This window comes from Lynx rufus, unplaced genomic scaffold (assembly GCF_022079265.1).
Source record: "Lynx rufus isolate CCGP_SWC_20201006 ecotype Redwood Valley unplaced genomic scaffold, mLynRuf1.p SCAF_13, whole genome shotgun sequence".
NCBI lineage: Eukaryota > Metazoa > Chordata > Mammalia > Carnivora > Felidae > Lynx > Lynx rufus.
The window spans coordinates 32,796,456-32,822,168 of record NW_025814827.1 but is presented as its reverse complement, the minus strand read 5'-3'; the positions used below and the strand labels follow the sequence as shown (position 1 = coordinate 32,822,168).

Here is a 25,713-nt window from a genome sequence, read left to right as displayed (position 1 = left end):
GGGCTAGAGCTCCCTGTTGCTGCTCTGGGGTGTCTGGGGGCCACCAAAGTGTATGTGAGCCAAGCAGGCTCTTTCCCTTTTTCTTTTCCTAGCTGGTGAGCCTAACCCCACCCCCACTCTCTAGTTCCTACTGTGCTTGTTGCTCTAGGAGCTGCTCAGGTATCCTAGAAACAAGAAGAAAAACAAAGCTCAGAAAAGTCTCCCAGAGGCCTAGAGGCAAATATCAAACCAAAACAAAGTTTTCTGAAAGGAAATGAAACAGCTCCAAGAGGGTGGGGTGGAGGGGGATGTGTGTCAGGCAGAGGTGGGTGAAGTCTCTGGGCAGAGACCCCTCAGTTTTAGTGGCTCCTGCCTCTCTTCTCCAGAGTCCTCCTCCCTTTGCTGTTCTCTCCACAGAAAGCCTACCCTTCACCTGTCACACTTCGAGCCCCCCTGCTGCAGGAGGCCAAGTGGTCCCCAGATAGCCTCTTTGAGGGATTCAGTTTAGTTGAACATCCATAGTTGACTTGGGCCCCTTCTGGCCTAGTGGAGGATTTAGGGGCTGTAGAGCCCAGCATGGTCCCTATTGCCACGGTGGGAGCCAGTCAGTTCTGAGAATGGCTTTCCCTTGACTGCCAATGCCAAAGTTCAGGGTCTGGCCTGGGTGACTGCTCTGGGCAGGGCAGCTACTGAAGTGGGGGTGTCCTGGAAAGATAACCTGCTCTATCCAGCAGCCCAGAGGAGGACTCTTGGTCGCTTTAACTGGGGAGGAGGAGGGGAAACCTATATTTCCTGAGAAGACCCTCCATTCCCTCAGCCCATATTGGAAGTTATGCTGAGGTCCCCAGCTCCAAAGCATTGGACCAGGTATGAAACCACAAAAATCTCTCCCTGAACTGTGTTCTAGTGGCATCTCAGCTGAAGGAGCACAGAAGTACCTTTGTACTGTCTGTGGCAAGCCCTGAGTGGGGGTTTGCCAGGGAGTGTGTGGGACTATGGAGAGACCAGGTGGCCACGAGAGAAGATGCTTGGACTTTGTGCCCTGGTGGATGTGAGTCTTGTGTGTGAGGGGCACTCACAAGCATCAGTCTCCTCATTGCCAGTCTTCTGGTTGTTCTGTAAGTCTCACACCTGAAACCGAGGCCCCTTACTTCTTCCTCAAATGGTTTGGTCATAGATACCTTCATTCATTTGTTCAGCACATATTTGTTGAAAACCTGCTCTGGGCCAGGTGGTATTCCAGGCACAAGGTATATAGCCATGAGTAGAACAGGAAGGGTGACTGTTTTGTGGGGTTTAGGTTCAAGAGGGACAGGCAGACAATATGCATGTAAACAAATAAATGAGCAAGATAATCACAGAGATGGTAAGTGTTCTGAAGAAAGTAAAGCTGAGTGATGGAAGGGAGAGTAAGTGAGTGATTAGTGGTTTGTGTGGCGGGGGATGGGGCCGGACAAGGGGCTACTTTAAGACTGGGTGGATAAAACTCAGTGGGAGGTAAAATGCAGCTGCTGTCTGAATGACAAAGAGGAATGAACACATGAGGATCTGACACCAATGTGGACCAGGTGGAGGAAATCTCTAGTGCAAAGGTTCCAGGGAAAGGAGGGATCGACTCACTTGTTTGAGGAGCTGAGCAGTGGCAGTGGTGGCTAGATCATAACGAGTGAGGGAAAGGTGGTCAGATACTGCATTTTGACCTGGCTTATAAGTCTTGCAGCCCACGGAGATTTACCTTTTGTTCCAGAAGGGGATATGTTTAGAGTCCTCTGGGTAGAGAGAAATGCACTGGTAGCTCTACACAGGTAACCATGTTATTCACTGGGTTATTACCATCAAGCCTTTCTCGTGTTTTTGAGGACGGACTTGTAAAATGTCCCAGAAACAGAGATGCCAATGGATCTCATGACCTGGCCTAAGAGGATTACTTATTTGGAAGGTATTGGATTGCAAGTACCTAAAGAGGACCATAACTGAGGATGCCTTCGGAAACACCCTCATTCATTATCTCTTAGAGTAATTAAAGCTATACAATTTTCCAGAGGGACAGTTTATAATTCCATTCCTGGCTGAGGACCCTAATGAATCACTAGTGCCCAGCAGGTCGTGTATGAGATGCCATAATTGGGGTTCCTGTTGTAAGTGCTGACCCCCTGGATAGTGCTTTCCTTGTTAGTGGTGTACCAGAGTACCCTTCCAGAAGACGGACAGCAGCACCATGCTGGTAACTCTGTCCGTTGTCTTTTTCAGTTTCCACAGCAATTCCGTGAGGTAGATATTATTCTTTCTGTTTTACAGATGAAACTGAAGGAAACTGAAGTTCAGAGAAGTTAAGGAATATGCCCAGGATCGCACAGTATGCTAGTAGATGGGTCTGCCTGACCCCAGTTTTCTTGTTGTTTCCACCATCATACTGCTGCCCTCAAGTGTCAGCCCTAAAAGCTTAGGGGAGAACCATGCACCTGCCCCAGGTCCCTAGTTCTCAGTTCTGCTAATCAGGAGGTTCCTTGGCTTTGAAATCTGATAGCTACTGACTTAAAGATATATTCACTCATTCACAAATATTTATTGAGTGCCTATCTTCTAGGCCCTGGGGATGTAAACAAAACAGACAAAAATACCTCCTTCACTGAGCTGGCAATCTAGTGATGCAGATAGATCTCTTCCCTCCCGAAAAGTTAACTTTACAGAATATTACAGGTTGATGTGTGCTTTGGAAAAAGTGTAAGCAGTGAAAGGGAATAGGGAATGGGGGTAGGGTATGAGGTTGTAATGTTAAATAAGGCTAGAGAGTGACATTTGAGTTAGCCTTGAAGAACCTCTTGTCCCTCTGATTTTACCTGGTCTGAAAGAACTTCAAGGCACAGGGTCACTGCTTGAATCTACTGTGTCCTGCTCCCTGTATGTGCTGCTGTGTTCGTTGCTCATCCCACGGTTGTTTCATTTCTGCCTTCTGGAGGATGGTTGGTAGGAGGTGGATCCTGTGGGAATGCCTGGCTCTTCATGATGGCAGCAGGCTTGAACCTGTCCAGAGAAGGGGTGTGTTGAGGGCTTGGCCCTTTCTGGTTCAGAGGAGTTCCTGGGCAGTGGGCCCAGCACCTGGTACTGGTGCTCCACCACGTGACTCCCGGGCCGAGGCCCCAGGGGACTGAGGCCTCACTGTCTCCTTGCACCTGCACCCTGGGGTTCTGCATTACAGGACTCAGGCAGGCGGTTGGGCCAGCCCAACCCTTGTCATGGATTCTAGCCAACAGTGCTGCAAGGGCACACATGAAAATGACTGCCTGTTGTGCTGGGTGAGGTCAAGGGCCCAGGAGGCCGGAGGCAGAGGGCCAAAGACTGATGCAAACTGCACCCCACCCTCTTCTTCCCTGCAGATGGGGAGCTTGCTCAAGGTCAGAGAAGACTGAGGTGGCTCCCACATCAGTGTTGTTGGGAGGACCTCAGCCAGTGGGGCTAGTGGGAACCTTGGATGTCTTTGCCAAGTTCTGCCGTCATTTCAGCACCTGCGTTATTGTCCCCACAAGTGGAGCTGTGACCATGGGGTTGGTCTCTTTCTTCCTCTATGTTGGGAGGTTTCCATATTTGAATAATTAAAAATTTCAGTTTAGAGGTCTATCTCTTGTCTATCTCTTGCATGTTTCTCTCCTTTGCTTAACTCCTCAATGATGTACCTGAGATTTTTCTAGGCTAATGGTGTGTGTGTGTGTGTGTGTGTGTGTGTGTGTGTGTGTGTATGTATGACAGGGGTAGGGGGTGTTAGAGAAGGGAAGGGTTGCCTCACAGTCAGTAATCTTTCTCTCTACATTGTGTTTTTACACACACATGCTGCTCTCTTTCCTTCCCCCACCATGGAGCTGAACTTGCCAGGAGGAGGAAACAAGATGTCGTGGTCAAGCAAGACTCAGAATTTGTGTTTGGTGACTTGGAAAGCATTTTAAGCAGTCCAATGCACTGCCCTTGGAAAGTCACGATGCAGCTTTAGGATGATGGGTTTAAGGGAAAACTCAAAAGCATATCATAGAGCCCTCATCACCTACCGTTTCTGGATTTGGAGTGTGGTCAGCTGGAATATGTGTTGGGTCAGGTTGAGTCAGATCAACCCTCAGCTGAAGCCCTTTGCCATGGTTTATGTATAGCTATCAGAAAGCTAGGTAACCTGTAACCACTCAGACTAAAAGTCCCTGCTAGAGAGATGAGCCTCCAGAGACAGGCCTCCTCAGTAGGTCTGCACAGATAATAAGAAAGTTAGAAAACATCGGTTGGGTGGAAAACTTGCTAGGCTTTTCATGATGGTGGCAGGCCAGGGTGTACATATGAGTGAGTGAGTGTGTGTGTGTGTGTGTGTGTGTGTGTGTGTGTGTGAATTTTTGCACACTGAATAAAGTATTAAAATCCAAATATCTAAATCTATGAACTCGGAACTATAACTGCTATAGTTTTCATCTGCCCTGTTCTGATTTAAAAAAAATTCTGTAGCCCAAATCCTTTTTCCCCTCAAAGTGCCCCACTCTTCTTTCCCTTTTCTCACAGGCTCCTGTCCAAGCACAGCGCATGTTAGGTCAATGTGTTTCCCCTTCTCTCACCTTCAACTTCACTTTCCTCTTCTTTCCTCCACTCACTTGCAGTCTGCACTCCTTAGAGCACTGCTTCTGGAGTCCTGACTCTCTTCAGCTTTAGCTGAGTGGCCTTGAGCCAGTTACCTCACTGTTCTGATCTCGGTTCTCCATCTGTATAGTGGGGATAATTGTACCAGCATCACAAGGTTGCTGTAAGGATTAGCTAAAACCAGACATCTAGGCTGCTTGGCAGAGTGCCTGCTACTTAGAAAGTGCTTGATAAATGGTAACTCTTATTACTGAGCCCTGCTGCGTGGAGAGCAGAGGACCGGCTACTAAAGGAGTTCATGTTTAAAGTTCATGTTCAGAGTTCACTGAAACTCTTGTGTGGTGCATCTTAACTTAGCCAGGAGATGTCACTTCCATTTTCTTTCCATGCTTCTGTGCTGCTGTCCTAGACACTTGAGGTGGTTTCTCTCCATGTTTCCCCCATCCTTTCCTTGCTACCTTCTAAGCTTGTTATCCCTTAAATGAATGAAGATGCAGATATTTTCTTTCCCCAAGCTTAATCCTGCTCTCCTTTCTTGGCTGCCTTCCCAGAACAAAAAATAAAGCTTTCTTTGAAGTTTTTACCATTACTGAGGTCCTAACAGGACTTACCTCCATTCTTCCAAAGGAAAAACCTGACATAGTCTCTTAGCACCTCTTCCCCCACTGCCAGGAGCCCCCTTTCAGCTTCCTTTCCATGCTTAAGGAATAGTAATATTAGCATTTGCCATTTGCTTGGCTCCTACTCTGTGTCAGAAAAAATCATTTAATCTTCACAGAAGTCTGATAAGCTAGATCTGAGTGTCCCCTTTATTATGGATAAGTAAACAGGAGTGTGCCTTACCCAGGGTCCCAGGGCTGTACATGCCAGAACAAGGGGTAGAACCCTGGTATCTACCTTCAGAGCCCACAGTGCCCCTCTGGCCCCGCACTGCCTCTGAGGATCCACATGTCCTCAGTCCCTCCCTCCATAGAAGACAGGTGGGGTGTGGAGTAGGGAGAGCTGGGCCTACGGATGCCCCAGAAGACCAAGCTAGTGGACCAGGGAAGGCATTCTTCCATTTAATAAGTGGTTTTTGAACAACTGCAAGAGGGCAGCCTCTGCTAGGCACAGGAGACAAAGCTGTGAGCAGAACCAGACCCAGTTCTCATTCTCATGAAATGCACAATCTGGTGGGGGGGTCGTTAAAACAAGTGTAAAGTTGCAGCGGTGATAAATGTTACAAAAGATTGATACACTCTGCTTGCTACAAGAGCACTTGCTACTGAGGCCATTTGACCTGAGATCTGAAAGAGGACTAAAGATTAACTAGTTGGAAAAGGGAGAGAAGAATGTTCTAGATAATGGAAACAGTTCTTGCAAAGGAGCACAGCAAGTTAAAGAGAGTGAAGGAATGTGGTTGGAACATGGTTCATGGTGAAGCTGAAGGGTGGGCAGGGGTCACACCACCCAGGGCCTTCATGGGCACTTTAAGGAGTTTGGTTTTGGAAGCCCCCCAGGGATGATCGTCCAGGAGTGACATGATCAGCTCAGACACTCACGTGTGTTTGATGTAAAGAGCATTGAGAGTCAGGAGACCTGGGAGTCCTGGATCTGCTCTCTTTAGGAGTTTTCTGAGCCTAAGTTTCCTCATCTCAAAATCCTGGAGGGTTGGACTCAGTGATGTTTAAAGTCACCTAGCACAGTGCATTTAATTAAAAAAAAATTCATGTTTATTTATTTTTGAGAGAGAGAGAGAGAGAGAGAGAGACAGAGACAGAGAGAGAGACAGAGTGTGAGCAGGGCAGGGGCAGAGAGAGACGGAGACACAGAATCTGAAGAAGGCTCCAGGCCCTGGGCTGTTAGCACAGAGCCCAATGTGGGGCTCAAGCTCATGAGCCATGAGATCATGACCTGAGCCAAAGTTGGATGCTTAACTGACTGAGCCACCCAGGCGCTCTGCACAGTGCATTTAATTCCTTCCGTCCTTCCAGCTCTAATGTTCTATGAGTCTGTTTTGCAGGAATTAGGTTCCCTGTATCCTGGACTGCCCGTAACAGAAGCTAGGCAAGTGTGCATGGGTGTGTGTGTGTGTGTGTGTGTGTGTGTGTGTGTGTGTGTGTGTTTGGGAACAGGGGAGAAAGAGTGATGCGGCACAGAGTTTCCAAGGGCCTTTGACTTTTGTCATATATTTCAATCCCTATGACATGGCATTGCACAAGGGAAGCAGGAGACTAGAGATTGGTATAAAAAGAGAAAGGAGAAAGGAATGAAGAAAAGGGAACAAGGTAAGATGAGGAGATGGGGAGAGAAGGACAAAGCAAACAGCGAGGATTGATTTGGGGAAGGGGTCAGAAGAGAAGATGATGTGACTCAGGAATTCCAAGGCTTCGTTGCTCAGCCTGGCAGTTCTGGGCATATCTAGTACCTCAGAGATTCTGGTGACCCCAGAGATTACTTGTAGAATTTGCATACTGAAGTGGTTTATGGAGCCTAACGTGCCAAGCACTCACTAGCAGCCTGTACTTGCCTTTGCTTCAAGTTTTAGCAGGCATTGGAGTGCCTATTAAACAAGGTTGGGTCTGGGGGATGTCACCCTCTGCTCAGTGTCTCCCTGTGTAGCAGGCTTCAGGCTTGCTCCTGTCAGCTACTTACAGTACTCATGAAGTAGTAAGGTGGAAGGGGCAGCGGGCCCAGGCCTGCTGACAGTCAAGGAGCCTAAGAGAGAGCACTGCCTGCCTATGGCTTCGGGCTTCCTGCTTTGACTCCTGTCACCTGGCCTCCTCTCTGGAACTGCCTCTGGAAAGTCAGTCTGAACCTGATCCCGTCCAACCTTGCTGCCTGGTCAGAGAGGGTACTCCCACCCTTCTCTGCACAGCAGGCAGGCAGGCGGAGTTCCAGATTGTCTTCTGGCAGTCTGGAGTGCCCTTCTCAGGCTCTTTGCCACAGGGGATTCTCAGGGCTGGGCACAGGAGTTCCGAGGCACTGAACAGGCCTCCCCAGGCCTTCTTGGGCTCTCTCTGCCCCTCCTTCTAGTCTTACTGAGCCTTCCAGCAGCTCTGGCCTCCTGCCTCCCACCTCCTTCCTCATCTGGCACGTAGAGAGTATGGGGCCAGCTCCTGCCGGGTACACATGTGGGCTCACACATGAGAGGCCTTACCCCTCCTTGGAGCACAAACTCTTGTCATACATGTGGCTCTAAGCCTGTAAACTGGCTGCTGCTGTGCTCAAATCACGTGTACTCTTCCCTCCTGCACCCCTTCCTGGGTTCTGTGTAAGGGCTGTGGGAAGGCCTGTGTCCTTGCTGCCCTTTGTGGGTATGGCCAGAGATGTTACTGGTATTTAGGGACCTGGTGGGATAGGCTTCCAGGGAGCCTTCCCCCTCATGGGGCTGCAGAGATAGGCCCTTGTGAGTGGGGAAGGGAAGCAAGAAGAGGTTGCCAGAAAGCAGTTGCCCTCAGTAGCAAGCAGAGCCCCTCTCAACTTGCACTCCACAGCTCCCTGTGCTGAGTGATGGGAATTCCCAGGTGGCCTGGGTGCCTCCTAGGGGAGCTGTGGCTTGGGGCTAAGCCTGTTGTCTCCCTTATCTCCTCAGGTGTGTGGTCGTGCTGTTCAATCCCCGGAAACACAAACAGCACCACATCCTCAACAGTTCCAGGTAAATGGGGCTGGGCCCTCAGGGAGCACCTCCATTTCCTGGGAGTTGTGAAAAGGGCACTGTCTGGGGTCTTTGAGGGTCTGAGGACTGGGACCTGGTTGGGCCCAGGATCAGATAGCAAAATGCCACTATGTGTGCCATTAGTGTCTGCTCACCTTGCCTCTCGAGGGGACTCTGTGGGAGCCAGGTTTAGGCCAGGCTGTCAGTGCCCCTCTGAGCCTGCCTCATATCCTGCAGGAAAACCATCACTGCCCTGGCCTTCTCTCCTGATGGCAAGTACCTGGTCACTGGAGAGGTGAGTGAGGAACGGGAGCTGTAGTCCTCTGAGGTGGGTGGGTGGCCTGGCCTCAGCAGAGAGCTACAATCCTAGGCCTCGTTAGGGCTGCTGGCACTTTGGCTTCCTGAACAGATGCTAAATCCTAGTCTTTGCTCTGCCTGAAAACAGTGGTTCTTAAACCTTAGTGAGAATCACCTGGCTTGCTTGGTGAAGTACACATTGTCAGGCCTGCCCCCAGGGTTTCTGACTTTATAGGTCCGAGATGGGACCCCAAAATTTACATTTCTAACGAGTTGCCTAGTGCAGATTCTGCTGGTTTGGGAAGCAGGCTTTGAAAAACCACTGCCTTAAAATATTCCTTATCTCCAGAGGCCCCCTGCTGGGCACATGAGGGATGCCTCTGTGTTCTCAGGCTTACAGGGAGGCAGATGAGGCAGAAATAGGCATGAGTGGTAGTGGTTCTCAACCCTGGAGACCCATCAAGAATCACTCAAGGAGTTTTGAACAAATACAGAGGTGCACATCCTGACACAGATATTGAACAAAATCTGGGCTGTTTTCTTTCTGATGATCATTGTCCTGAGATATTTATCATGTTTTTTAAAATACCTTTGCCCCATAATAGCGCTCTCCTCTTGACTCTTGGCCAGGGGTCATTAGAGAGATTTTATTGAGTAGCTGGAGGGGCGGGGGATGAGAACCCCCACCCTGAAAGGCTTGGGGCGTCTGTATGCCTCTGGCCCTCACTTCCAGTTCTTGCCTCCCTGCAGAGTGGGCACATGCCTGCCGTCCGGGTTTGGGACGTGGCTGAGCATAGCCAGGTGGCGGAGCTGCAGGAGCATAAATATGGCGTGGCTTGTGTGGCCTTCTCCCCTAGCGCCAAGTACATTGTCTCCGTGGGCTACCAGCATGACATGATTGTCAATGTCTGGGCCTGGAAGGTGAGTAGACTGGGCGGGCTGGCCTGACAGCCTCATGGGAGTTCATGGACCAGTCAGGGAGCCAGGAAGCTGCTGATCTGAACCCCTTCACTCCACTCTGCTAATCTCAGTCTCCTTCTAGAAAATAGCCTGAAGCAGAAAAGAAAAACTGTGTAGCCAGGTGTGTTGGTAGAAAGGGGCTAGCTTTACGCCTTTGAGGATCTGCAGAGGAAATGAATCTCTTCAGCTCCTCTAGAAAGAAATTCTTCTCTCTCCCTTCTTTTTCTGACCAAAAAATCTTGGAAAGGAGCCCTTTTTAAGTACAAATCCTATCTAACCCCTCCTCCTTCCTCTAAACCTCTTTCTTCTTAGCCCCAAGAGGCAGAATTTTGATTCTTCCTTTGGCTTTCCCTCCAGAAAAACATTGTGGTGGCCTCCAATAAGGTGTCCAGTCGGGTGACAGCAGTGTCCTTCTCTGAAGATTGCAGCTACTTTGTCACTGCAGGCAACCGGCACATCAAATTCTGGTACCTCGATGACAGTAAGACCTCAAAGGTGAGCTGCTGAGGCTGGAAGTAGCCCAGAGCCAGGGCCTGCTCAAGCCCACCCCAGGAGACCCTGTTCACTTGGGCCCCTCTCTGCTTACCGAGCGGCCATACAGAAGTTCTGGGTGAGCCAGATGCTGTCCGGGCCAAGGAGTAGTCTCAAAGAGTGAGGGGGCCTTGCTGCTTCTCCCCAGGGTCTAGTTTGCAGGGGCAGGCTCTGGGGTGGACAGGTGGCAACTATGGTGTGTCTCCACAGGTGAACGCCACTGTGCCCCTGCTGGGCCGCTCAGGGCTGCTGGGGGAGCTGCGAAACAACCTGTTCACTGATGTGGCCTGTGGCCGAGGGAAGAAGGCCGACAGCACCTTTTGCATCACGTCCTCAGGGCTGCTGTGCGAGTTCAGCGATCGGAGGCTTTTGGATAAGTGGGTGGAGCTGAGAGTAAGCACCTCTGTCCCAATGGGTAGGGGCTGCCCGTGTGTAAGCTCAGGGGAGATCTGATGCCTCTGGCTCCATACCAGGGTCTAGGCCCTCACGCATGCAGGAGGGGACCCCAGGAGAGAGAAGCTTGTGGGAGCCAGAGCTTGGCCTAGTTCCAGCCCTTGGAGATCTCTATAACTGCCTCCTCTCTGCTTTCTCTTTCCATCTTTCTTTCCTCTGCTTCCCTCTTCTCAGAATACAGACAGCTTCACAGTAAGTGGTACCTAGACCCTCCTGTCTTTCTCATGCTGTTTCTTTCTCTTTGCTGGGCTTTTCCTTCTTTGTCCTCTTTGCCAAAACTTCTCGTGCCTTAGAAGGGTCCCTGATTCCCATCCCCCAATTGCACGTGGCTGTAGGCCCTCTGGCCACCTGCTGCTGGAGGGAGGGGTGTCTCTAGATGACAGCTGAGGGGCTCAGGCCAGAGCTGCTGGGGAGCTTTTTCCTCGCCTCTGCCTTGGCTGGTCCTTCCTCTTGGCAGGTGACTCTTGAGGAGGGGTTGGGCAGGTGACCCTTGCTGACCTGAGCCCTTCTGCCTGCAGACTACTGTGGCCCACTGCATCTCTGTGAGCCAAGACTACATCTTCTGTGGCTGTGCTGATGGCACTGTGCGCCTCTTCAACCCCTCTAACCTGCACTTTCTCAGCACGCTGCCCCGGCCCCACGCCCTGGGGACAGACATTGCCAGCGTCACTGAGGCCAGGTGAGCTGTGTGGGCCCCCTGCCTCCATTCAGAGCCTCACCTTGGGCCCAGCCTTCCCTGGCTGTGCTTCAGGAGTCAAACTGAGGAGTGTATCAGTGCCCCCATGATTGCCAGCACCACCTCTGTAGACCAACAGATTTGGGCTTATTGATACTAGTTGCAACCGAGGAGGCTGCACACCGTGGGAAACCGGCGAGTGTCTTAGGAAGGGGGGAGGGTAGGTAGGGCTTATCGTAAGATTTGGGCTTGTATTAGATGATTTTAGGAATGGTTCAAGGTGTTGAAGTTTTGCTCTGGTTAGATGCTGTCAGGAAGTACAGGCAATTCTACAATTGGACTTCTTAATCATTTTTATCTAAAAGGTGGAAGGGAAGATACGGGGCTAAAGCTGTAATTGGTAAAGAAGTAGCATTCAATCATGATAGATGGGAATGGAAATGTACGGTCATTTTTGTGGTTTATACAGTGACGTGTGTTTATCCGTCCTCAGACACAATTATAGAGGGGTCTTGTTTTTGTTCTGTTCCATCATGGCTGCAGAGGTACCTTGTCTGACTTTCGTGTTCTCTGACACTGTGTTCATCACGAGAACACTGAGGTCCAACAACTAGTGCCAGGTCAGGGGTCACCTCCTGGCTGACAGCTGTCAGAGACCTTTTTCTTTCTCAGGCAGCTGCCCCCTGCAGATCTGGAGAGGGCTCCTCATGCTCCCTCTGCTCCTTCCTTTGTTCTTTGGCTTTTGTTTTCATTCTTTTTAGTCCTCCATTTCATCACCTCCTCACTCACTGTTTGCCCTGTCCTCTTCCCCACAGTCGCCTCTTCTCTGGAGTGGCCAATGCCAGGTATCCAGACACCATTGCCTTGACTTTTGATCCTACTAATCAGTGGCTGTCTTGTGTATACAACGACCACAGCATTTATGTTTGGGATGTGAGGGACCCCAAGAAAGTGGGCAAGGTGTACTCAGCTCTGTATCATTCCTCCTGCGTCTGGAGTGTGGAGGTATGTGGGCTGGGCTGGCTTGGGACTGACCAGGTTTGCTGGGGTACCATTGTGGGGCAGGAGGTGGGGATCCCTGAGGATGCCTTCATATTCCTGCTGCCTCCTTGTTTCTCCAGCAACATCCCTGTGTATCCGCATATCTTAATGGGTCCTGAGGATTGAGCTTGAATTTTACTGCTTATGTATCTCAGGCTTCTTCCATTGTATCCCTGTCTATCCCTAGCTTTGCCTCATACTGGGCTGGGTGATCTTGGACAAGTTACTGAAATTGACTGAACCTCAGTTTCCTCAACTGTAAACTGGTGTACCTGATTACTCCAGTTGTCCTAAGGATTAAATGAAATGATATAAGTGGGAGATGTAGAAGAGTGCCTGGAACATAGCGGCAGCTTTGTTAAGGTTTTTGCCCTTAGTGATAATACAGAGTATCTAATAGTTATGGCTTGCTTACTCTGTGACAAACACTGGGCTAAGTCTTGGCCAGCATCCTCTCTTTAATCGCATTCCCTTCCATCTCCTTGGGCAGGTAAAGGACTGCCCCCTACATGGAGATCTGACTTTGTTCCCTCTGCCCCTCAGGTCTACCCTGAAGTGAAGGACAGTAACCAGGCCTGCCTGCCCCCAAGTTCCTTTATCACCTGTTCCTCAGACAATACCATCCGCCTGTGGAACACAGAGAGCTCCGGGGTACACGGCTCCACCCTGCACCGAAACATCCTCAGCAATGTGAGCCCTGAGGCCTTAGGGCATCTATTCCCTACTTAATGCCCCCATCCCCTCAGCCTTCACACCCCCTTCTCAGGAACTGGGTCCCTTCCAGCTCTGGTTTGGCTGGGCTCTTTGAGCCAGGGGTTTATCTTGTCCAGCATTCTTCTCCCTTTGCAGCTGTACTGGGTCAGGCCTGCCTAATTCACCTGCTATTCTGACATGCTCCCCTAGGACCTCATTAAGATCATCTATGTGGATGGGAACACTCAGGCCCTGCTGGACACCGAGCTGCCCGGAGGAGACAAAGCTGATGGGTCCCTGATGGATCCCCGTGTGGGCATCCGCTCTGTGTGTATCAGCCCCAACGGACAGCATCTAGCTTCTGGGGACCGTGTAGGCACGCTCAGGTAATGCCAGGCCTGGAGTGGTACTGACTGCCTCCCACGGCACAGGCCGAGGGAGTTAGGTCCTGAAGGACAGAGCTTTAGAAAAATTGGCTCTGAAAGATTGGGGAACAAGATGTCTATATACACGAAAAGATAGTAACTTTACAATGAAGAAACCCAGCAGAAACCATCCTAACCAAGTGAGTAAACTTAACATCCTCATGTCAACCTCATGAAGCCCATAATATGGTGTGCTAAGATGGACATAGCATGGTTTCTGTGGTATTCTTGCCCCAAATGCGTAAACTCAGTTCAATCATGGGAAAACATCAAGCAGACTAAAACTGAGGTATGTAGGACAGAGTAGTCAATACTTTTCTAAAGACTGTTGAAGAGTGATCAATACTCCTCAAAAGCATCAAGGTCATGAATGATAAGGAAAGACTGAAGAACTGTCACCAACTACAGGTGATAAGGAGAAACAACAATTAAATGCAATTTGGACTCTTGATAGGATCTTGGATCCAGAAAAAAGGCTTTGTGGAAAAACTGGTGAAATTCAAATAAAATCCTTAATTAATTAATTAATACTACTGTACCAATGTAAATTTCCTGCTTCTGGTATTTGAACTGCCGTTAATATGAAAATTCTCTATACTCATTGCAATTTTTCTCTAAACCTAAAAGTTCAAAAATAAATAAAAATACAATTTTAAAAACAAGTTAGAGGGAAGGTATAGCAGAGAATGGAGGGTGAGCCTCTCCTCTGGTAGCCTGTCAACACCCTCTTCCCTCTCATCTTTGCAGAGTGCACGAGCTGCAGTCCCTGAGTGAGATGCTAAAGGTGGAGGCCCATGACTCAGAAATTCTATGCCTGGAGTACTCTAAGCCAGACACAGGTAAGAAGGATGCCTGGGATCTAGCCCAGAATGGCACAGGGCCCCTCCAGTCCTGCTAGTGCCACTTACGTCCATCCTGGCTCTTGGATGCGGGACTGAACGTCGTTTGAATCACTTGGTATTGCAGGTTTAGAGGAGGACAGCTCCATGCCTGCTGCATGGTTCACTTGGCTCAGAGTTGTGGGGCTCAGTTCCTGTGGTCCTTTTGCCGGGCCCACATAGGGGTTTGCTCTGGGCACTCATGGGCTGATAGAGTTCTTTCAACCCCAGGTCTGAAGCTGTTGGCGTCAGCGAGCCGGGATCGGCTCATCCATGTGCTAGATGCTGGCCGTGAATATAGCCTGCAGCAGACGTTGGACGAGCACTCATCCTCCATCACTGCTGTCAAGTTTGCAGGTGGGGGCAGGGCAGTTGAGACACATCTTGCCACCTACCACCAGTATCCTCCACCCCTATCTCCTGCCTCCATGAGAAGGGTGTGCCAGTCGCAAGGATGTGTGGGACAGCAATTGGGAGGCCTGGAGCTGGATGGGAAGACAGGTGGAATGTCGACTATCAGTCTAGGTGACTGTGAGCCAACCAGGTTGGCTGAGGACAGAGAGAACAGAAAGCTTAGGTTTGGAGGAAGTGTCCTGATTTAATTGGTTGTCCTGGTCATGTGGAATAGTTCAGCAGTGGGGCAGTATGGAGGGAAGGCAGAGGAAGGGCTGGCCCCCTTGTGGTGAGAGCTGTGGTAATAGCTAGGCCCCCCTCCTCCATAGCCAGCGATGGGCAAGTCCGCATGATCAGCTGTGGAGCAGACAAGAGCATCTACTTCCGAACTGCACAGAAGGTGAGGGTATGGGGCTTCCCTGAATAGGGCAGTGGTTGGGGAATCTCAGTCGTTCCCTGAGCTGAGATTGTAAGAGGTGAAGGGAGGCGAAAGCCGGGCTCTCTGGGCCTAGTGAGCCCACATGTTCTACCCCTTCAGTCCGGAGATGGAGTACAGTTTACACGGACGCACCACGTGGTACGGAAGACGACCCTCTATGATATGGATGTGGAGCCCAGCTGGAAGTACACGGCCATCGGCTGCCAGGACCGAAATATTCGGTGGGCGTCCCCTTCTCAAACCATCTAACCACCTTCCTTTGTGACCTCCCCCCATGTGACCTGAGGGGTCATCTTTAAGCAGCTGTTTCCCCATTTCTGTCTTTTTGTCTAGGACTTTGTACCCCTTGAGCCTGTAGAAAGAGCACTTTGCCTTACCCAAGAGGTGGTAGCCTCTTTGGTGTTGGGGAGTGGCTCTCAGAGAGAACAGGGCTGGGACTGAATGCTGGGGTCTCTGTCATCCAGGTGTGCTTGATTGTGGCCTCTTCTTCATGTGAACAAGAGTGTTTCTTTACAGGATCTTCAACATCAGCAGTGGGAAGCAGAAGAAGCTGTTTAAAGGATCACAGGGTGAGGACGGCACTCTCATTAAGGTAAGGGCCCAGCAGGATGGGCTCTGGACCAGAGAAAGGAAGGACAGGGGTAGTGGGTGGAAAGGGACTGGTGCTTCCCTTGTCCTCTGCCAGCTGTGTGTCCCACTCCTCAGGTGCAGACAGACCCCTCAGGGATCTATATCGCCACCAGCTGTTCTGACAAGAACCTCTCCATTTTTGACTTCTCCTCAGGCGAGTGTGTGGCCACCATGTTTGGCCACTCAGGTAAGTGTTACCCCAATAATCTACGGCTGGAACTTTACTCTTTCCTCCTTTAGTTTCTGGGGACCTAGCAGAGCTACTCGCCCCACCCCTCCCACCAACCATTGACCTCCACTGTTGGGACAGAAGCTTGGCGGGGACTTTAGAGTGGCTCATAGGCCGTATTCTTTGTTCCTCACAGAGATTGTCACTGGCATGAAGTTTAGTAATGACTGCAAACATCTCATCTCTGTGTCAGGGGACAGGTGAGCAGAAGCCAGCTTCCCTGAGACACAGATTTTTCCTCTGTGCCACACATATACCCAGCTCCCTCCCCTCTTTTCACATCAGTGATGTCTCTGGGAAGTAGGGCTGAGCAGGGGTCTTTCTTGGCTGGGCCTGATGTGGTGCTAGAGGGTGGCCCTGGTCTTCTTGACAGCCCATGAGGAAGGGGAACTAGTGGTGTGCTACCTACCCCAGGTCCTACCCTACCCCTCCCTCACCCAACTCTGTGGCTCTACCCAGCTGTATATTTGTGTGGCGCCTGAGCTCTGAGATGACCATCAGCATGAGGCAGCGTCTGGCTGAGCTGCGCCAGCGTCAGCGAGGGGGCAAGCCACAAGGACCATCTTCTCCCCAAAGGGCTGCGGGTCCCAACCGGTGAGAACAGAGTATGGTTATGGGCGAGTGGTGGGTGGGCATCTAGACTGCTTGCTGTGATCTCCGTGCTACTCCTTTCTGCTCTGGACTTGACATTCACCTGTACCTCCCAACTCCTGTACCCCCCCAACACACATTTCTTACCTGAACACCCATAAAGGTTGGCCTCTACCTGCATTGAGTCTCCTCTCTCCATGACCTTCCTTGTCTTGGACTTAGGCATGAGGCCCCATCGATGCTGTCTCCTGGACCAGCTCTGTCATCAGACAGTGACAAGGAGGGAGAAGATGAAGGCACTGAAGAAGAAGAACTGCCAGCTCTGCCTATCCTTGCCAAGGGTACCAAGAAAGAGCCAGGTGTGTGAAAGTCTCATGTAGGGCCAGAGAGGCACCAGTTGGCACAGTGGCCAGATATGCCCTTTCTGGTACTGTGGGGGTGAGATCAGGGTGAGCTGAGGAAGTCAGAGCATCACTGTGGCCACACAGGTATGGGCTGATGTGGAGCCAGGGCTCTGGGTGGGTGGGCTGGAGATACTCTCTCTGACTGCCTGTCTCTGTCTAGCCTCAGTGCCTGGCCCAGTCCTGCCCCGAAGCCTGTCCCACTGGGAGATGAGTCGGGTGAGTCACCATCATTATAATGCCCTTCCAAGGTTATAAGAGGCAGAGGAAGGTGAAAGTGGGCTCTCTGGGCCTGCCCACATGCTGCACCCCTTGAGTTTAAGAAAGGGCCTTGTGGGAGAGTCTGATCAGCTTGACTGGTCCCAGGTTACAGATGATGAAGCCTAGGGGTCTCCTTCCTGCAGTCTGGGTGGGGTGGCCTGCAGGGGTGAGTTGCCACTAGAAGAAGTGCTCCACTTGTTCAGCTGTGTGGAGGCCTAGGAGTAAACATGAACAAAGAACAGGTTGAGGTGGGGAGTAGAAAAGGGGTGTCCAAGCCAAACTGTTAGAACTGCAAGAGGGGCTCCTGGGTGGCTCAGTTGGTTAAGCGTCCAACTCTTGATTTTGGCTCAGGTCACGATCTCATGGTTCATGGGTTCGAGCCCTGTGTCGGGCTCTCTGCTGTCACTGTGGATCCTGGTTCGGATCCTTTATCTATCTTTCTTTCTGCCCCCGACCCTCTCAAAAATAAATGAACATTAAAAAAAAAAAGAACTGAAATTCAAGAAAATCAAAGATGCAAAGAATAGAAATCTGGAGAAACTAGTTTTTTTTTTATATACATATATAATTTATTGTCAAATTAGTTTCCATACAACACCCAGTGCTCATCCCAACAAGTGCTTTCCTCAGTGCCCATCACCCACTTTTCCCTCTTCCCCAGGCCCTATCAACCCTCAGTTTGTTCTCAGTATTTAAGAATATTTTATGGTTTGCCTCCCTCCCTCTCTGTAACTTTCCCCCCTGCTTCCCCTCTCCATGGTCTTCTGTTAAGTTTCTCAAGATCCACATATGAGTGAAAATATATGGTATATGTCTTTCTCTGACTACTTTTTTCACTTAGTATGATACTCTCCAGTTGCATCCACATTGCTGCAAATGGCCAGATTTCATTCTTTATTATTGCCAAATAGTATTCCATTGTATATATAAACCACATCTTCCTTATCCATTCATCAGTTGACGGACATTTAGGCTCTTTCCATAATTTGGCTATTGTTGAAAGTGCTGCTATAAACACTGGGGTACATGTGCCCCTATGCATCAGCACTCCTGTATCGCTTGGGTAAATTCCTAGCAGTGCTATTTCTGGGTCATAGGGTAGTTCTGTTTTTCATTTTTTGAGGAACCTCCACACACTATTTTCCAGAGCATGGAGGAACTAGTTTTAAAGACCCCACATTAGGAGGTAAGCTCAGAACTTCCAGAGTAGTTATTTGGAGGGAAAGGGCTGTGAGAGGACTGGGCAGCTACTTCAGGGCAGCCAGAGGCGGATACAGACTTTCTGAGCAAGCCCCACAGCAACCCAGCCCTCACTTGGGCCACATCAAGACTTCAAGGGGCAGCGCCTTCATTGTTAGCAGCAGCTCCATGGAATAATAGTGGCATGGTGCCTCTGGTGCCTTCTGACCAGGCCAGGGGCTCAAGGCTGGACTATTGGTTTGTCCTTGGTGCTGTGAATGGACTTAGAACTGTCTTCTGAGTAAGGGATTTTGTAGAGATTCCCAGCTCCAAGGTGTCTGTGACACCGGGCGAAGGCTGAGACTAGAACATCTAAGACAGGACGTAGAGTAAAGCTAAGAACACGAATTCTGGACCCAGACTACCTGAGCTGTAACCTGCAGGCAGGCCCTTACTGTCTGTGGGACTATACAGGTTACCTAAGTCCCCTGTGTTTCAGTTTTCCCATCTGTAAAAATGTGGAGAATAATACTACTGACTTCATAAGGTGGTTGTGGGGATTAAGTGAGCGAACACATGTAAATAAAATGCCTGGCACACAGTAAGTGATATATGAGTGTTCACTGATACTATTGTATGGTGGTTGTTAACTTCCCCCTCCTCTGCCCCACACCAGGCACAGGAGACAGTGGAGTTCCTGGCCCCAGCTCCTGTGGCCAATCAAGGACCCAGAAGAAGGAGCCGCTGGGCTCAGCCAGGCGTCGAGCTGAGTGTCCGCTCCATGCTGGACCTGCGGCAGCTGGAGACACTGGCCCCAAGCCCTCGAGACCCTAGCCAAGACTTGCTGGCCATGACCCCGTCTTGCCCTGGGAAACATGGTCAGCAGGTCCCTCCTGAGACCTCACATGCTAGCCAGGTGAGTCAGCTTTCTCCCAGCAACCTAGAGATCTCCAAGCAGCCTTAGGCAGCCTTATGCCAACAGCTGGGGCCTGAGCACTGGGCCATCTATGCTTGCTCTGCTCCTGTGGCACATTGGTAGCCTGGACTGTAAAGGTTCAGGCTGGCTAGGCTGTGTGGTGTGGTGATTGGGGTGGTACCCTTTGCCCTGGGCCAGGTTTCTTCAAGGGCTCATGATATTAAGTGGTGGCTGAAGGTTGACAGCCTGGAGTGTGACAGAATATTTTTATTCCAGAAGCTCAAGAACAGTAGCTGGAGCTATCCTCAGAGTTGGAATATTCAGCTTCCCCCAGAACTTATACACACCAAATCCTTGCCCACCTCCACCTTTTTTCTCAGACCTTTTCTCATGTCAGCATCCTCAGTAATGCCCCTTTGTGTGTTCCCAGAATGAAAAGCCCCCTCGGCATCAGGCTTCCCAACCCTGTTCCTGCCCCCACATTATTCGATTGTTGTCCCAAGAGGAAGGGGTCTTTGCCCAAGATCTGGAGCCTGCACCCATCGAAGATGGTATTGTCTACCCGGAGCCGAGTGACAGTCCCACCCTGGATACCAGGCAAGGGTCCTTCCCTCATCAGACTTCAGAGGCTACGCAGTCTTCCCTTCCTGTGCATTCTTTATATGGGAGGGCTGGCCCAGGATACTCAGGGCTTCCCTGCCACTTCGCCCCTGCCTCATCCCCAGTCCCACTCACAGGTCGGGGAGAAGGAAGCCAGATGTCTGGTGGGGCTGCTCACCCCTGCTAACTTCCTCTTCTTTCCCCTGCTGGCCCTCCTGAAAGTGAGTTCCAGGTGCAGGCTCCAGCCCGAGGGACCCTGGGAAGAGTGTATCCAGGCAGCAGGGCTTCCGAGAAGCACAGCCCTGACAGTGCCTGCTCTGTGGATTATAGTAGCAGCCGCCTTTCCAGCCCTGAGCACCCCAACGAAGGTGAGGCTGCAGCTTTGAGGGAGGTCAGTGGACTGAGGTGGGAGTGGAGGCTCGGCGACAGGTTGGTGCAGCATGATGCTTCTGTCCCTTCCCCACATCCAGACTCTGAGAGCACGGAGCCCCTGAGTGTGGATGGCATTTCCTCAGACCTTGAAGAGCCAGCCGAGGGTGATGAGGAAGAGGAGGAAGAAGAGGGAGGCACTGGCTCCTATGGGCTACAGGAAGGCAGTCCCCATACTCCAGACCAGGAGCAGTTTCTAAAACAGCACTTTGAGACTCTGGCCAATGGGGCTGCTCCAGGTGTGGTCAGAGGGCCAGTATGTGGTCACTGTAGTCTTCTCTCCTTCCCTCCTTGCCTGGATGAGAGGGAGGGTACAAGGGTAGGCCATGCCCTGGGTTACCTTCTAAGGGAGGCAGAATCTGGCACCAGGGCTTGCTTCACTTCATAATTTCTGTCACCCTGGCAGGGGGCCCAGTCCGGGTACCAGAGAGGACAGAGTCTCGGAGCATCTCTTCACGATTCCTGTTGCAAGTGCAGACCCCCCCACACAGGTACCTCTCCCCACAGCAGCTCTTACTCTCCTACAAGGAGCTCTGGCTCACTTGACCCCCCGGCCCTCCCCAGAGGGCCAGTCCTGGCTCTGGGGCAGCATGCCACCCTCCTCTCTCCAAGGCTGCTTTCTTCCCATGCTCAACAGTATTTTGCACTCCCAAGTTAGGGACGACTGGCCCAAACTTACTTTGTGCCGTTCCTTCTCTCCCAGTGCTTCTCCTCATGTTGGCAAAGGGGACTCCTAAGCCTCCTCTGGGCCTTCTTCCACATTTCCTCCCTGTAGGGAACTGTCTCCATCTTCCTCAAGCCTGGCACTGCCATCGAGACCAGTCCAGATGCTGCAGGCTTCGGGTGAGCAGCTGAGAGGCAGTGGTGCCAGTCCTCCAGGAGCACCCCCAGAGGCAGAGCCCTCCCCTGGAAATGGTGGCCCCCAGCAAGCAGTTCCTGTGCTTTTGCCACGACGCCGTCTCAACCCGGATAGCAGCTGGTCTCCCAAGAGAGTGACTGCAGCCAGCCCCTTGGGTGGACTCCAGAAAGCCCAGTCTGTGCAGAGCCTGGTGCCACAAGGTGAGGAGCCTGGTGGGCTCAACTCCAGGGTGTGGGGAGTGTGGAGCACATGAGCATGCTAGAGGAAGGAGGGCCTGATTTAGCTCTGATGTGTCACTGTGCTTGCCACTGGGTGTCCCTTAGTGGGTATGTGTGGGGCATAGCAATTCTTAGGGAGCTGAGTCTTTGCACCTGGGATGTCTTCCTCACCACCTGACCTGTATATCTCTGTCTTCTCTGCAGATGAGGCCCCTCCACCAGGTCCATTGCTCTTACGGGAGATGGAAGCCCACGCGGGCCTGCGCTCCCTGCCACAGGCTGATGGCCGTCTTTCTCAGCCTCACTCCTACCAGAACCCCACCACCAGTTCCATGGCCAAGATCTCCCGCAGCATCTCTGTTGGGGAGAACTTGGGGCTGGCAGCCGAACCTCAAGCTCCTGCTCCCATTAGAGTCTCACCGCTCAGCAAGCTAGCCCTGCCCAGCCGGGCTCACCTGGTCCTGGACATTCCAAAGCCACTGCCTGATCGTCCTACCCTGGCCACATTCTCACCTGTTACCAAGGGCCGGGCCCCTGGTGAGGTGGACTGGCCTGGCTCCCCAGCAGGCCTGGGAAAGGCTCACAGTACATCTGAGAGGCGGGCCTGTTTGGGGGAGGGTGCCCCTCCCAAGCCTAGGACAGAGTGCCAGGCTCAGCCTGGGCCCAACAGCCCCTGTGGCCAGCAACTGCCGGTCAGCCCCCTCTTCCGAGGCCCTGAGAACTTGCAGTCCCCAACCCCTGAGAAGACTCCCAGCCCCATGGAATGCACCAGGCCAGGGGCAGCCCTGAGCCAGGACTCAGGTGTGCACAGCTCTCCAGCTCTCATCTCCTGCCCCATCCTCTTTCTCCTGTCTCTGCTGTCTCCTCTCTGGCTCCATCCCATTTCTGTGCATCCAGCCTCTGGTGTTTTTGTCCTGTCTGCCCCTGTCTCAGTCCATAAGTCACACCCCTGATGGTGAGACACTCCTGCCAATCTTCACGATCTCCTTGTGACCCATTTGCCCCTTCAATGCTTCTGGCCCCTGGGGCTGGGGCTGGCCCTCCTCTCTGGACCTTGCTTTCTGTGTGGTATTTGGGGGAGGGGCATTGTTGGGGAGGAAGGAGGCAAGAAAAGGGACAGTGGGCAAGTGGAGGTGGTGTGATCCTACAGGTAGGCCTCTCCTGCAATCAGTGACCTCTGGGTGGGAGGCCTGAAAGGGCAGCTTTGCTGGGCATAACTGAGTTGTATCTGTCCCTCCCAGAACCAGCAGTGAGCCTGGAGCAGTGTGAACAACTTGTGGCAGAGCTCCAGGGCAATGTACGCCAGGCTGTGCGGCTCTACCACTTGGTACGTGTTGGGCACCTACCGTGGGGGGAGACAGAGTGCTAGCTGTGTATCCGGAACAACCATGCTAAGGCTCTTCCACTGACAGATGGGTGGAGCAATCAAGAACATTCTGGGCAGAGTAGCTGAGGGAAGTAGAGGCCATTAGGCCGGGGCTCTTGAATCGCGGACCTATTGGCCCTAAGAGCTGGAGACTTTCTCAGACTGGGGGGGGTAAGGGTGGAGAGACCATCTGTCCTAGTTTGCTCAGGACCATCCCAGTTTATGTCTGTTGTCCCAGTATAATTATTCATAGTATCCCTTGTCATATTCAAAAACTATTTGGCCAACTTAGACATAGGGGGCAGTCCAGCAGGGCCTTCTTTGGAGGCAGGCTAGACCCAGATGGGGCCCCTCCCCTTTATACATCCATTGACAGGATGTTCCTCCACTGTTCCTCCAACTCACTTCCTGGGTCCTCCTGCAGGTGGCTGGCTGCAAGACGCCCTCAGCAGAGCAAAGTCGCATCACCCAGCTCCTCAGAAACACCTTCTCTTCAGTGAGGCAGGAGCTAGAGGCCCTGGCTGGCGCAGTGCTGTGCAGCCCGGGTGGGAGCCCTGGGGCTGTGGGGGCTGAGCAAACACAGGCCCTGCTAGAGCAATACTCAGAGCTGCTGCTTCGGGCTGTGGAGCGGCGCATGGAACGCAGACTCTAGTTCCAGAATCCTATTCCAAGTGAATGCTTCCCTTATTCCAAACTGTAGCCCCTGCTCCACTCTCCAAAACCTGTGGGGATGCTTGGAGTGGATCGCAGGGATCAGTGCTCAGAGGGAAAGCAGTTTTCCCAGCTACTCCTCATGGGGCCCCTGTATTTATTAATTTATTTCCCTGTCGCCTCACTTTCTTGGAACCCCTGCCTCCACAGCCCCTTCAGTGGCTCATGCAGGGTAGGTCTTAGATCTTTGTCATCTTGGTGCTGTGAGGAGTAGGAGGGCAGCCTGCCCCATCTGGGGGAAATCGGGAAGGGCTGGCCCTCTCTTCTTAGAAGCCATTTGAAATTACTGCAGGGATCAGCTCCCTGGGGTGGAGCACACACAGGGTATTTGGTGGGGTGGAAGTGAGAGGCCACGTGGCATTCAGTGCCCTTCAGCCAACAGCGGAGCTTCACCTCTACCTCCACTTCCCTTCCCACACCAGCTGTACTCCCCTGGCTGCCAGAGCAGGGGGTTATGTTTTCCCCACTTCCTGGCAGTTGTGTAGGGCAGAGCCCTCTAGTCCTCCAGGGCGTTCCTAGCCATCAGGAGGCTTGAGTTGGTGTCAAGGCCTGAGCCCCCACATTCCACTCCCATCCCCCCTCTAAGAGAGCCCTAGCATTATCTCTCTCCCTGTGCCCCCTTTCTCTCCTGGCCAGAAGTTGTGGAGACAGCTGTGGGATGTTGCTGCAGGACAGTAAAGCCCTCTGCTGGGCAAACATAAAACCCTGGCCTCCTCTTCTTAGCCCCTTGGTCTTCTCTATCCTCCCAACCCTTGTCCCCAGCAGGCTCCTAGATCCAGAGGCCACCTTCTCCTTGCATCCTGAGTGATGCCCAGTCAGAAGCCTGTGTTAGAACTTCTCTCATGGTTTACAGGGCACCAGCCCACCTTCTAAGGACCTTAGCCACAGAACTGTACACACACACACACACACACACACACACACACACACACACACACGTTGAGTGTTTATCGCTAAAGTACTTGGCTGGCTGATGTGTGCCTGGTTTCCCTTCATGTACTACTCCTGCTTCACCACCCTGGCTCGTATGGAACTATCAAGGAGCACAAAAAGGACTGGAATGTAGTAACCTGAATTCTGGATTCTTGGTGTCCACAACCTAGCTGATGTGAGATGGCTTGTTGGTTCCTGGTTCAGGTGGAAGGAGCCTCCTCAAAGGCAGTGCTGGGCACCCAAGATGCTCTGGATGCTGGAAGTTGAGGGGAGGGGGAGGCACATGGGAGTGCAGAAGGGGCCAAGAGACACATTGGAAAGGTGGTAGGTGGGACAGGTACGTAGTAGAGGGCAGGGGGTAGATTAGAATTAGAAGGGCAGTTGTTAGGGGTGAGGGGAAGGAGATAGGGTACAGTGGGCTAAGGTAGAGTAGGATCAAGTAGGGAAGCAGTGGTTGAGGAATTGGGGTGAAGAACACGTGTCTCTGGGCCCTGCTGCTTCCCTCTGCCTCAGGTAAGTCAGTGTAGCTTTCCTGAAGCTCCAGGCCACAACAACCTATTCTCCCATGGACAGGCCCTGGGGCCCTGCTGGTTCAATAGGCAGCAACTTAGAAAGTTGGTTTTTGTAGAGTGCCCGGCTCTTGTTTGCATCAGCCAGAGTGCACCAGAACAGATGAAACCTAGTTCACCACCCCCACCCCCCTTCTGTACTACTACCACCCGCATGGCCACACTGCAAAGAAGTCCTGGCCCCAAGAACCCCTGCAGCTGAGGGTGGACCCTGGCAGGGCTGCAGCTGCCCTTGTGAGGGTTAGAAGTCTACTACCACTCCCCCAACCGGCACAACAGCCACAGATCAGCCCCAGGCCTGGCCCTCTGGTCTGGGCTCTTGGAGATCCTCAGCCAACCAGTCCTTCAGAGGAGGGAGCTAACACTATCGCTAAGGTTTGTGAGAAGGTGGCCGCCCTTTCCCTACCTCAGCTGAGCGCTTAGGTGGGAGAGGGGGTCTTGTGGCCGCCGGCGCCCGTCCCCTTCTGCATGTCTGAGACCACCGGCAACTGCCCCCCCCCCTAACAGATTTGCCCTGACCCAGTTTTGAAAACCTCCTTATTTATAACTTTTATACTTTGTTCAGGCCATGGGCGCTTCCCTCCTCCCGAGGTCTCACGGGGCAGGGGCCGTTTTTAACTCGTCCATTTGTATTGATGTATGAACTCATCAATAAACACAATCATTTGTTAAATCTGGGATGGCAGCGAGTGCGGCAGGCTGGTGACGGCACAGCTCCTCTCCCGCCGCTTGGTTAGCAGAGTCCGGGTGCGCTGGGGGCGGGGGAGAGGATGGCGCTCCGAGGCCGCGAGGCTCCGCGGCGGGGGGCGGG

The 25,713-nt window shown here is 52.0% G+C and overlaps 1 protein-coding gene across 2 annotated transcripts in view; it reads left to right on the top strand.

Moving 5' to 3' along the window:
• MAPKBP1 (mitogen-activated protein kinase binding protein 1) overlaps positions 1–25,580 on the top strand; it is a 54,768-nt gene extending 29,188 nt beyond the window's left edge. The window contains exons 4-31 of one of the 2 annotated variants that reach the window (XM_047075282.1): positions 8,162–8,224; positions 8,462–8,519; positions 9,272–9,442; positions 9,839–9,976; positions 10,223–10,405; positions 10,984–11,144; positions 11,957–12,146; positions 12,726–12,872; positions 13,086–13,261; positions 14,048–14,139; positions 14,410–14,535; positions 14,901–14,971; positions 15,110–15,231; positions 15,527–15,602; positions 15,716–15,827; positions 16,006–16,069; positions 16,329–16,463; positions 16,683–16,819; positions 17,025–17,080; positions 18,978–19,217; positions 19,648–19,814; positions 20,040–20,185; positions 20,288–20,485; positions 20,653–20,737; positions 21,022–21,305; positions 21,528–22,124; positions 22,565–22,650; positions 23,114–25,580. In XM_047075282.1, the coding sequence (XP_046931238.1) occupies positions 8,162–8,224; positions 8,462–8,519; positions 9,272–9,442; positions 9,839–9,976; positions 10,223–10,405; positions 10,984–11,144; positions 11,957–12,146; positions 12,726–12,872; positions 13,086–13,261; positions 14,048–14,139; positions 14,410–14,535; positions 14,901–14,971; positions 15,110–15,231; positions 15,527–15,602; positions 15,716–15,827; positions 16,006–16,069; positions 16,329–16,463; positions 16,683–16,819; positions 17,025–17,080; positions 18,978–19,217; positions 19,648–19,814; positions 20,040–20,185; positions 20,288–20,485; positions 20,653–20,737; positions 21,022–21,305; positions 21,528–22,124; positions 22,565–22,650; positions 23,114–23,341 (4,309 nt within the window). In that variant the 3' untranslated portion in view covers positions 23,342–25,580. The remainder of the gene's footprint in view (positions 1–8,161; positions 8,225–8,461; positions 8,520–9,271; positions 9,443–9,838; positions 9,977–10,222; positions 10,406–10,983; positions 11,145–11,956; positions 12,147–12,725; positions 12,873–13,085; positions 13,262–14,047; positions 14,140–14,409; positions 14,536–14,900; positions 14,972–15,109; positions 15,232–15,526; positions 15,603–15,715; positions 15,828–16,005; positions 16,070–16,328; positions 16,464–16,682; positions 16,820–17,024; positions 17,081–18,977; positions 19,218–19,647; positions 19,815–20,039; positions 20,186–20,287; positions 20,486–20,652; positions 20,738–21,021; positions 21,306–21,527; positions 22,125–22,564; positions 22,651–23,113) is intronic. The other variant, XM_047075283.1, reaches the window with a different exon arrangement.
• The last annotated feature ends 133 nt before the right edge of the window (positions 25,581–25,713 follow it).